The 12630-nt window shown below is 52.9% G+C and overlaps 1 protein-coding gene across 1 annotated transcript in view; it reads right to left on the minus strand.

The window, feature by feature from the left end:
- SAMD11 (sterile alpha motif domain containing 11) overlaps positions 1 to 11294 on the minus strand; it is a 107708-nt gene extending 96414 nt beyond the window's left edge. The window contains exons 1-2 of the mRNA XM_050322220.1: positions 10456 to 11294; positions 8881 to 8972 (exon numbers count right to left, since the gene is read on the minus strand). Of these exons, the coding sequence (XP_050178177.1) occupies positions 8881 to 8972; positions 10456 to 11251 (888 nt within the window). The 5' untranslated portion in view covers positions 11252 to 11294. The remainder of the gene's footprint in view (positions 1 to 8880; positions 8973 to 10455) is intronic.
- Between the last annotated feature and the right edge of the window lie 1336 nt (positions 11295 to 12630).

A 12630-nucleotide genomic window follows, 5' to 3' on the forward strand; every position in this document is an offset into this window, starting at 1 on the left:
TATGTATATAAACCAGCCCCCTGAAAGAGTCAATCTACAAACAAATGTAAAAAACCAACAATGTAAGAAACAAAACTGCTTGAGGAACAGAACACCCCACGTTTTCCATGCTCTGCTGGGTGTCCTCTAGGTTTTGACACAAGCTATGCCAGTCTAAAGATGAAAAACAAGTCCACAAAGTTAAAGGGATGTAAATCTTGCCTGATTGTGATCAAAGTCCATCCTGCATTCACCTATTTTAACCCACATTTACTTTAGGTCTGAAGGTGATGTTATCAATTCCACTGCAGGTAAATGCCAGGGGCATGGATGAGGTCCCGACACTTTTAGGCAATGAAATACCCAAGGAACAAAAAGCTACCTGGCCACTGACAACATACAACTCATTTTCATTCTTTAACTGGCTTTAAAAAACACTGTAAAATACTCCAGACTAATGGTGTACAGTGTTTAAGTAACCCTGCTATTGTAAACTCAAGTGCATTGAACCATAACTGAAGAACCTTGCAGTGCCTTCCTCTGGAAGTTTACTTTGGGGTTAAGTGGGCGAATCACAAGGGGGAAATAAAAGAGGAATTGATATCATAGTCCTCCCTGGGGAAAATAAAGAAATAAATAAATAAAAATAAATATAAAAAGGCAGGTCTGTGTGGTTCCCCCCTGTCACAGAAACAGAGATCTCAAGGATCGCAGCTGTGGCGAACGGCGGGAAAAGTTATTGATCTAAAAGAATTCATTTTTACCATAAGGGCTGGTACTTTTACTTATAAAATAAAGGTCTGGCGTCAAATCACTGTGAATTTCAGGATTATCTAATTCTATCTAATCTCATTCAATCACTGATGCTCCAGACTGTAGCAGAAAGGAATGCTTGCCCTTTCCTGTCTTCAGGGGCCATCTCTGGTTGCCCTGGCAACACAGCAAAAGCAGTTTCCACAGAGCCCAAGTACCACCTATCACATCCATCTCGGGATAAAAAGGAAGGACGGGGTTACAAGGGAGTTTCTGCAATTTGATGGGCAGAGATAGGCAGAGCAGCAGCCACCACTGGGGTGGAATGTGCTCCTCGCTGCTGCCCCAGAGGCTCGGGGATAAATGCAAGCTCCTGGGGTAAGACACTCCCAGAACTCCACTGGCAGAGCACTCTGCCTGCCTTCAAAAGAAGAAGTTTGATACTAAGAAGCTGTGGTGATTAACAGGCCCGAGGTAACTGAAGCCATTCAGCATCCCAGAGCTGCTTTTTGAATTACCTGAAGCGCTCCCAGCACTGAACTGGGAACCAGCTGCAGGCAAACACACAACGTTTTTCCAGTGTCATCAGTAGAAATAGTTCAGATTCTGTGTTTTCTAGACCAAATGGCTGTCTCCAATGTCTCTTCTACCACCAAAATCTCTCAAGTTTTCCTGCTTCCCAGTTCTCTGGAGTTCTCATGGGGCCAAGAGCCTTGGCTGATGTCTGTAAATGCTGCACCAAGGTGACTCTGCCTCCAGTGACCCAGCTGGTTGGCAATGCTGCTGCAAGTATCTTTCTAGCTGAAGATATAAAAGATTAAAGAGCCTGCTTTCCACAGTGATTGAAGCTATCTTGACATCTTAAAACGAGGGATTTGATGTGCAGGAATATTTTTGTATGGGTAATCAAAGAACGGGGCAAATTTGGGCTTGATGGTGTTTCCCCCATTCTGGGGCTTCTGTTATACACGTGCAAAATAAAGTCAAAGCTACAATTTCCACGTGGACTGGAGGCAAAATAAATGAGCAAGAACCTTTCAGTGCCTGGGAATTCCCTCCATCCATCCTTCCTCATCCTCAGACACTGTTACAAGAAAAGCCCTTATCAGATTATATTTATGACCCAGGGGAATGTGTAATTTCCTCTCTGTTCTCCCCGGTCTGGCTAAAATAACAGAGCCAAAAATAACAAGAAGGAAATGCATTGCTCCAGCAGTGCAGGTGGTGTGCACAGAAGATTTACCTTCACTCTAGAGCAGTGTGAGAGTAAAGCAGAGGTGCTAAAGACATTCTTATTTACAAAAACTGCTTATTTACAAAACTGTACGTGATTCCTGCTACATTAACTGACTCTTGAGGAGAGTCCTTCCTTGTCCTCAGCTGGAAAACTGAGTTTGGGACAGAGGGCCCTACAATAATGAGTTCTTCAGTGCCATCTGCCAGGAGTCAGGAAGGTGAGCAAGGTGAGCTTGTCCTAACAGAAAAAAACTGCCCTGAAATGGTGAGAATGGTGATTCTTCAGCTGGAGAAGTGAAGAAGATGCATTTCAATGTTTCAAAACACAGAAGGAAGAAGGGGAGGGAACAGGGCAAAGATGCCAAACAAGAATCTGCTGCGTAGCAAGATGTTTTCCAGATAATGGAAATCGACTGGGCATAAGAGAAACAGGGTAAGACAATGCAGAAGTTGGGGGGGGGTGAGAAAGAAAAACAAACAAAACCCACAAAAAACCAAACAAACATGATTGATAGAAAAAGAAAAATATAGTCCAAAACAATGTGATTTTGCAAGCACAATATTTTGGCCAAGCAATACTTAAATAAAAACAGAGTGGGTCTCTTTTCCAAAATCTAGGGTCAATCACAGAATTACAGAATGGTTTGGGATGGAAGGGGACCTTAAAGCATATCTCATTTCACCCCCTGTCATGGGCAGGGACACCTTCCACTAGACCAGGTTGCTCCAAGCCCTGTCCAACCTGGCCTTGGACACCTCCAACAGGTTTCCAATGGGAAACTGCTTCTCTCTTCTCTCTGTCCCATAACTGAACCAGAACAAGCCATCTGAAAAGTTCATCATCCCTGCAGACTCCAACTAGTTGATAGCTTTAAATGCACAAAGTTTATGAGGGAGTTAATTCTGATCTTTACTCACCCTGGCCATTCAGATCCCGTGCTCACCAAAGGCATTTGCCACCAGGCTCCAAATTAGCACTGCTCCCTTTGAATAAGGCCAGCAAGTTTGGACACAGACCACTGCAAATTAAAACCAGGTGTCTGTGCCCTGAAGCAGCAGAGACAGCCCTAAGCAGTTTAATGACATCTCTAAATAATTTTGACAGCAAAATTACTTATCCTATGTCACCTTTACACTGCCCTTGACACAGTGCTAATAAGATGATGTTGCTTTCCCTGCTCCTATATATTTATTTGTCCATCTTTCTTCCAATGCTTCACTTTCTTTTTCTCAGAGCAGGAGATTTTCTAGACCTGATGCAGCACAGCACCAATCACCAGGCAAGGAGTTCTGGCTGCAGCTGCTGATTTTGTGGGTCAAACTTAATCCCAGAGGGGCTGAGGGCTCGCAAACTCCCTCTTCCTACAGCAGAGCCCACCAGAGAACAGGATTCCTCAGTGCCAGAAATGACCCTTGCAGGGAACCAACACCATGCAAATGTCTGTGGGGTGAGGAAACCCCCTCTGCAGCCTTTATGGAATCCCAGGAGGAAATCTGCTCACTCCAAGCAGGATCCCTCACACACACCAACCTCAGCACGAATATTCTTTCAGAGCTCGGGGCTGTTATTCCCAAACACCAAACTCACACATGGATCCTCCTCTGCCCTTCCCATCACACATCCCTTTTGCCTCCAGTGCCTCATCACTGCTCTCTGCAACAGCAGAAATCTTCACCACAGCTCTTGCACGAGGGCAAACCTCCCCCACTTGGAACTCCTTAAAGCCCATTGTAAGATAAAATTATTTTCCTAAGCCACAGCTGCTCATACGTCTCTGCTGCTCACTCACAAGGCTGCAATCCAATTAATATTTTCCTTTCCAGAGGGTATTTAATAATCCACAAAATTAAATCCTTCGGTATTGTGCTGGCACTCTTGGTGCCATTGATCTGGGTTTGTTTTGCCTCTGTGGGAAACAATAACCAGCCCTTTTATTGGTGCAACACCCGCCCTCCAAACCCTCTGACAGCGGGCACCCCGCAACTGCTGAGTGCCCCGGTCAGGAGCAGCGTTTGAGGACCATGAGGAATAATTTCCAAAGCACAACACATTTAGGAGCACCTCTCACTGCCACACTGATTCCCCTTTCAAGCTGCCAGTTTTCCCCTGGAAATCCCCTTTGGGTGAAGCGCTCTGTGACCCAAACCCAGTTGATTTTAAGGACTCTCCTGTGAAAGGAAAAGGCTGACACAAAAGTTTTCCCACTGCCCTCGGATCACAGAGCCCTGCAAGCTGAGGTTGTGAACTCAGACTCAACGCCTCTTCCCATCCCTGGATGGGATGTGTGAGTCTCTCACCCCATTTAAGACCATGACATATCTTATCTCCAGTTCCTCCCTAAAGGTGAAATCTGACAGATTTTGAAGAAACTTTTGTTAAGAATTCAAGTTGAATTCACAAGTCTGCAGTGCAGCACACACATGCTAAAAATCACCTGAGCCAAGTCCTTTAAAAAACAAAACAGAAGAAAAAAAAAAAAAAAAAAAAAAAAAAAAAAAAAAAAAGCCCAACCAACTCAAAAACCTCCAGCAAACACTAACCCAAACTAAAATGTACTGGATTAAAAGCAACAAGCCAAATCAGCATGAAACCACAAATAAAAATCAACAGACTGTGCCAAAGACCTTGGGGGGATAAAGAGGTTTATAAGTCTGCTTTACAGAGGGGCTTTTTCCACATTCATAAGGCAGCCCCCCGGGACACAAAGGCAAAGTTATGAAAACAGTCCCCTTCACATAAACCCCAACGTTCTCCAGCTCCAATCCTTAAGCCAACAGCAGCTCAAAAACGAACCTAATTCTAATCTGTTCCATTAACAGTGAAATTTCAGAATTAATCCTGCCTCTACAGGCAGCCAACTCAATTCTCCAGCAGGCAAAGTCCTCTTCTCATAGGAAAGTTCTCATGAAAGACTCATGTCCAGTGAGAGAGATTGCTCTTTTGGGCCAGTCTCTAAATTTGGATCTCTCCCTTCTCTGCCCCTGTGCAGTTCCTGGCACTCCAGGAAACCTGTGGAGCAGCCAGGAGGGCATCAGTGGGGAAGGGCAGTGAGTGGAGCTCCAGCCAGAGCCAAACACCACGAGTGACCCAAAGCCACTCACTGGGGGTGACACAGAGCTGCCTTCCACCCCTGCACCCCAAAACAGGGAACAGGAGAACGCTCAGAAACCTTGGGGCTAAACAACAAGAGGCTTTGCTGTTTACTGGCATTCAGTTTTAGAAGTAAGCAGACAGTTACTTTTTCCATCCCTGACAAAGTCTTGGACTAACGCCTTAACCTCGGGGCATCAAATGAAAACAACGACGATGACGAAGAGCAAAAAAAGCAGCAAATAAAAAGAATCACGTATAAATCAAACCAAGAGCAAAACACAGCCCCAGCAAGCAAATGAATTACCATTGTCAGTGACCAAGTTATGCACAACCACCATGTGTCTCAGCATGCGATGAAGGAGAGGGGACAAAAAGCAAACATCGTTCTATGGTAGTTTTTGTTTTGTTTGAATAGGGCCGGGTCACAATAGCTTCGGGGAACCCGGCCTTCCCTCATTCACCTGTGACCTGAACCTTGAACTTCAACATGGGCCACCTTTCAAACTGACACCCTGTCCAAGAACAGATGGGAAAAGAGGATGAGGAGCAGACAATGTCCAGTCAGTCCTAACTCACTTTTAAAGGCAGCACTACTAGAATGGAAACACAGTAAGGGTCACACACGGTCTGATAGGGCAAACAATCAAATTTATCTTAAGGAATGCCTTTCTGCTGCTATCCTGGATATGCAATGCTGGACTTTGCAAATCGAAGTTATTTTCATTTAGCAATAAAGATTTTAGAGCTGTTTCCCCCTCCCTCTGTCTATAAAAGCCCACTGCCACTTTCAAGACCTGCCCTGGCTTTGGGTTGAAAGCAGAGATGGAGAAAATGCATGAGTGGTATTCGGAGCACAGAGGGAGGTTTGATGGGTCAGAGTGAACCCTGTGGGGAATGGGCTTCACCAGAATAGACTGGAATCGATGCAGGGCTCCAAACAAGACGAACTGTGTCTGCCCAGAACTGACAAGCACAAATTTGGGGGGAAGACCCCTAGTTCACATCTGACAACCTAACTTCGAGAATGCTTAGCATCCTGTGCCTCCGTAAAACTGAAGAGACCCAGACCTGCGCCATTCTTCCCTTTCTGACCTGAAAAGCCTCTGTGCAGGGGGCCGGGGACACAAAGCACGGGGGCAGCCACCGCTTCCCCCACCGCTGCGTGACCGCAAGGACGGCTCTGCCCCTCCATCCTCGCAGCGCGCAGGGGACACGCTCCCCATCCTCCCGCGGGTGCTCTCTCCGCATCATCCCCCACGAGCTCGCCGCGACCCCGCGGGGCCCTCCTGCATCCCCCTCCCTCCCTCCGCCTTCCCCCCGCTGATTGATGGATGCCGGCGCGGGGGCGGCCGCGGCCCGGGGGGAGGAGGCGCCAGGGCGGCCGGCGCGACGCGGCCGCTCCCCCCCCCTCCTTTCTCCCCTGAGCCTCGCAGGAAACCGGCGGTCGGTGGCGGAGCGGGGCCCGGCGCCGGCCCCTGTCTGCAGCTGCGGCAGCAAACGAGCTGCGACGGGGCGGCGGGGGGCGGGCGCCGCTCCCCCGGCACCGCCGGCACCGCGGCCGGGGCGCGGGCACGGCCGGGGGGGGACGCGGCGCCAGCCCCGGGGGGGGCCCCGCGCTCGGCTGCCCTGCGGGGACCCCGCACAGCGGGTGAGGAGCTCAGAGCCCTCGGGGAGGAAGGGAGGGGGCTGTGCCCGGCTCGGCTCTGGCTCCTGCCAGCGCGGGGTTGGGGGCACGGCGCGGTTTCCTTTATGGGCAGACCGCTCGTGTCTCCGCGCAGCGCTAGGAGGAGAGCCAGGCAGGGCCTCTGCTGAGCCATCGATGCGGTGATTAAAGCCCAAGCTATTCCCGCCTGGCTGGGGGGGATACACTGGATGTCACCTCTCCCCAAAGGAAGAGCCGGGCTTGGAGCCCTTGGAGCGCTCCCTTTGCTGCCTGCGGTGAGCAGATGGGGAGAGAGGCAGACGCCTACAAGCAGCTGGGCTTGCCCCTCTTCCAAAGGCAGTGCTTGAGTTTGGAATGTGTAGTGCACGTAGCTGACAAGGCACTAGCAAAAGATTTCAGGTCCAATGTGTGGAATTGTCCTTTGGTCAGATACGTGTTCGAATTACAGCACAGAAAGGCAGCGAGCACTGACAACAGAGTTCTGATGAAAGTCCTCACTGGGGTTTGGCCTTGCTGTGCAAATTCTGACATCAAAACCCCCTTCCAGCTGGGGAAGCAGTGGGAGGCAAGTCCGGAACGATTTACTTCTCCTTTCCCAAAACTACACCAAACCTCATTTTTCCCTCTATCCGAACTTCTCAAATTCAGTTCTAAAAAGTCTACCCGACACTTGTTCCACGCAGAGCTGCCTTCCCACCTGGAAATGCACAGATCCCTGCACAACTGTTAAAAATGCTGCTGCTAGGAAAGCACAGTATGGCCTTTGGGCTACCAACTACTGCAACTGGGTACTCAAAAGAGTGACCAGCAGACGGTGTCACCTGGCCAGACACTTCTCAACCCCACCACAACCGTGGCACATCCCTTTGGTCTGCAGGTTGTTGGCTCTGATCCGCACGACTGGTAACCAAAGCACACGCCAAACTCCAAGCTGGAGGAAGCTGATCACACCACAGCACACCCTGCCCCATCAACTCAGAGGAACAGCCAGGTTTCAGTCCACCCCGTTTAACCCACCGCGGCGATGCTGCAACAGAACCAGTGGCACGGACTGCTGCTGCACAGCCCACAGGCAAGACACCTTCACACTTAATTCATGGGACTCTGATTATTGTTCTGAGCCCCTTCCCGTGGGAATGTGGATGTAACCACGCAAGCACAGAGATACTACCCAGGAACGATACAAACTCACAATTCCATCTGTCGTGCCAAACCATAAAGACACTGCGTGTGGATAGAGGTTGTCCACTTGACCCCAAAGAAGCAATTAAAAAATTTTTTTAAAAGGATTGGTTTCAGCTGTATCTGTTTCCACAGTGCTACTACTGGCAGTGTTTTAAGTCATGGTTGTTCTTTCAAACCAAGACCTGCTTTAGTTCACCAAACCAACAGCTTTGTCCTCCTGGTTAGATGTTATTGTACTTTATGGTTATTTTTATACATGATGAACTGTTTAAAAGCCTTACTTTACTATGATTTCTGCAGCTTTTTATTTATAGCATCAACATCTTTTCCATGAAGATGCTGATGAGAGATTTTGAAAGTCTCAGGATAAAGGTAGGACAGCGGAATACACAAGGAACTCCAAAGTTGGGAAGGAAAGATCTCTAAAACCCATAACTGTGATCTGTGACATGAATGTTGTTAAAATTGTAAGCATTTAAGATGAGCTCGTTCCTCATGAAGTTCATCTAACCAAATTCACTGATGGTTTGTAAACTGTGGCTGTTCTGGCTCTAACACATGGGTGCAATTACAATTCCCTTTCTCTTTATTTAGCCATTTTCACACCTCTGCACAATACACAAAGATGAAGGGGTGGGAATAAGGAAGAGGCTCCTGAACGATTTGCCTTTGCACACAGACAGCTCCCCCTGAAAACCAAAAAATCACGCTGTGTTGCTGCTTCCTTCAGGTCAAACACTGCTCTTCCCATCTGCTCTGCTTCCAAACTCCTCTCCTGCTCGCCTCTCCCTAGACTGCAGGAACCCTCACAGTGCAAGCAGGGCTCTGGCAGACTCGACGACCCTCAGAGATCACGGTTTCATGATCACAGAAGCAAAGGGATTTTTTTTTTTTTTTTTCTTTTAAGGGAAGGAGGCAGAGGAGAGGGAAGATGTCTTAGCTAAAGCACATAGTTTAACAATAATCTTACCACTGGAGACGAAATTCGACACCCAGGGCAATCACAGATTGGAGGATGTACCTGTAAGATTCCTTTGGACATAAGAGTCTTCAAACTTTTCCCTATATGCAGAAGAGAAGAAAAAGCAGAAGGAAAAGAAAAAGGATCAGCACGTTTATAAAAGGAAAGTATTTAGGGAAAGGGGGGGGAATGGGGAGGGGGGTGCATGCGTCTGCTTCCCTGTACACACCCCTCCCCTTGCCTGCCTACCAGCACCCACCCTCGCCTGCCGCTTCATCCAACTTTCTCCCCCGCAGGTACCCGCGGAGGGAAGGAAGCAGCGGCGCAGCCCTCGGCAGCCGCTGCCTGTCCTTGGTGCCAGCGCTCCCGCAGCCCGGCAGAGCCGCGGCAGGAGGAGCTCCCGCACACCCAGGGCAGAGCCGCGGCAGGAGGAGCTCCCGCAGCCCGGCCGAGCCCCCGCAGGCTGCGCGCTGCCCACGCACCCGGGGCACGGCCGGGCGAGCGGGGCAGCCCACGCGGCGCCTCCCCGCTGCTCCTCCGTCCACTGCGCCTCAGTCCTCCTGACTCACCCCAGAGGAATTGAGCTTTTCCCGAAGGCAGCAGGAGCCCCAGTAATAAAAGAAACGGGAGCGATGCGCACGGGAGCACCGGCAATTAGCGCGGCGGCCCGAAGCGATGCCCCGGCGCTCTGGCGATCAATAAACCCAGGCGAGGTGTCAGTCACCTCCTAATCGCTCCTCGGCCCCCCCAAGGGCTGGCACATCCAGCTCTCAGAGCTCATTACGTGCCGCATGGGCTCCGCTCTCTCCTCGCCCGCCCCCGCTGCTGCCCCGCGGAGCCCCCCGCTCCTCCGCCGGGGCCCCGCTCTCCACCTGCCGCCCGCACCAGCAGCTCCGCCGCGGTGCCGGGACTGCGGCGCCGGCTCGGGCGGGCGCGGAGGGAGGAGGGAGGGAGGGAGGGAGGCAGGGCAGGCGCCCGTCAGCAGCCGCCGGCGCCGCGGAGGTCCCGCACCACCCAGCTGCGAGGGGAACACCCCCTCCGCCCCGCCCGCCGCCCCGCCGGTGCCTGGCCGGGGCTGCGCTGCCGCTCCCCGCGGCGCCGGCTCTGCCCGACACCGCCGCCACCGCCGGGGGCTCGCAGGGCGGGCGACCACGCCGCGGGGCGCCGAACCCCTGAGAGCCCCCGACCCCGCGGTCCGCCCGCTGTTCAAACCTCCGGAATGAAACTTCTCTCCAGCAAGAGAGGAGCTTCCCCCACCAACCCCCAAAAAATCAACGCTCAACCTTCCTCACCCAACACCTCCCCGCCACAGCCAAAGAAAAAAAAAAAAAAAAAAAAAAAGGACAACTATTCCCAAATCGCCCGGAAAACTTGGCCGGTACCGAGGCGCGGGGATCCGGCGGAGAGGGGCCGGGGGTGCGCGGGGGAGAGGGGCACGGCCGCAGGGGATCAGGGCTCAGCTCTCCCCGTGCGGGCGCTAATAGACCGTAAGCTCCCCCTCGGATCCCGCTCCCCGAGCACGGGGGCGAGAGGGAGGATGCTGAGGAAGAGCGGACCCCGGCACACGCCGAGCGGTGCCTTTACCTTTGTGCCTGATGCTGCGCTTCCAGTCCTTGGCCGTCTCCCTGCCGCTGACAAACTGGAACTCGTTGGGGGTGAGCCACTCTCCCCGGTACCGGATAGAGGGTCCTTTGCTCCCCTGGCACAACTTATTGATGTAGAGCAGCGCCTTGTTCTCCCCGCACTCCACCTCGATGCAAGGCTCTCCGTTGTCAAAGAAGGGCTGGAAATCCGGGATGGAGGAAAACCTCTCCAGCATCAGGTCCTCGGGGAGGTGGTGGGGGTGGTGCGGGTGGTGCGGGTGGGGGTGGTGGGTCTCGTGGAAGCCCAGGTACGCGCGGTGGGCAAAGATCTGGTCGTAAGCCGGCGGGTGCGGGGTGACCACCGGAATGGCAGCGGCGGCCAGAGGGGCGAGATAGTCAGGTAAGGTTTCCATGGGCTGGTTAAAAGCTGCCAGGGCCATCTCTTCCCTGTCAAGTCGCTCCTTCTTGATAGCAGGCATGGTGCTGCCGCGCTCCCCGCGCGCCCTCGTCTCTCCAAAGCACAGTGGCTCTAATGTCTCCGGTTCAACTTGCCCCCGCTCTGGCTGGAGTTTGGATGAAATGCGCCAGCAGCAGCAGCAGCAGCAGCACAAGCACCTTTGGCGCTCGGGTGCCGGAGGTGGCTGGTATCCCCCGGAGCAGCCCGCTAACAAATCTCCTGGGCTGGCTCCCCAGCAGAGCTGTCTGGGATCCCTCTCCCACGGAGAGGCTAATGTACCGTAGACCCAGGAGCTGCTGTGTGGCTCGCAGATCTGCCCCTCCGGACTAATACCTGACATCTCGGAGAGGTCTCTGCTGCCGTAGACATTATTTTGGTTTAAAAAAAAAAAAAAAAAAAAAAAGCTTATTGATTCCCCTAGATCGACCCACCTTCCTCACCAGGCTGGAGGGTTCCCCGCCGCCCACCCAGCCCCCTTTCAACCCTCCCTCCCCGCCGCTTCCTTTAAACTGACACCTGGTTTATTTATTTATATGCAAGAATTAAAATTAAACGCTGCGCCCCCGCCGCCGCCCCGCGACCCCTCCCCGCCCCGCCGGCGCCCGCCGGGAGGACGGAGCCCCGGCCGGTGCCGGCTCTGCCCGCGGGGCTCCAGACACCCGGGCGGCGGCGGCGAACTTTCCCCGGGGCCGCCCACCTTCACCTGCGCCGTGCGGACTCGCCCCGCTCCCACCGAAGCCTTTTATGATACACCCCACACACACACCCCGCGAGTTGGTTATTTAATTTTCCACTCCTGCGCGAAATTTTTTAAGAAACGTGGTGTCACGCTCCGTATCTCTCTGTATATACATACACATATAGACAGATCGAGCTCTACGCGCGCACACACACACACAGAGACATCTACGGTGACATCCCCGCCGGCTCTGCGCTCCCCACAACGCTGCCCCCCAGCCCCAAAAGCCGGCGCTGTGCCGGGCGGGCACCCCCCACCGCCTCCCCGAGCCGGGACAGACACGTATTGATCTGTGCTCAGAAGTCACCGCACAGTTCGGAGACTCTGACCAAACAAGATTTCCCTCCGCCGCCGCCGCCGCCGCTTCTCTAACTTGGCCCATTTAAACAGCAGAGGCGCTTTGGAAGCGCCGCGCCGGCGGCAGCGAGGGGGGTGAGCGACGGACGGCGGGGCCAGCGCCGGCTGCCGCCAGCCCGGGGGACCCGGGGCTCCCCCGGCCCCGCAGGGGACACGGACACCCCTCCGGATGCTGCCCATCCCTCTGCATCCCCGGGTGCCCTCCCCATGCATGCTGCTCGCTCTCCCCGGGCAGCCTCCCGTTGTGCTGTACCTCGGGAAGGCAGAGGCTGCATCCCTCGCGTTCCCACCTAGGGATGGGGCAAGACTTGGGAGACGCGGTGTAAATTTGTTTTCCAGCGCAAGCCGCGGCAGGAGGTCCGTGCGAAGCTGCCCCCCCCCGAGAGGACGACGCGGCCCAAAATTAAGTTGTGTGGTTGTTACGGAGATTTGTCTCATCACCAAGGTGGGGTTCCCCACCTTTTGGATGCTGAGTAGGAATCGACTGGGCAGGAAGAATCTTACCTAGAAGGGAAATAAAAATAAATTATCCCGTTAAACACAGGGCAAAAAATATGGCCCACAAGTCTTAGCAGGTGGCAAAACATGAGTTCTGTGTGGGCTCTGTCTCAGAGTTCCCAGGA

This window comes from Myiozetetes cayanensis, unplaced genomic scaffold (genome assembly GCF_022539395.1).
Source record: "Myiozetetes cayanensis isolate MyiCay16 unplaced genomic scaffold, myiCay2020 scf28, whole genome shotgun sequence".
In the NCBI taxonomy this organism is placed as follows: Eukaryota; Metazoa; Chordata; class Aves; order Passeriformes; family Tyrannidae; genus Myiozetetes; species Myiozetetes cayanensis.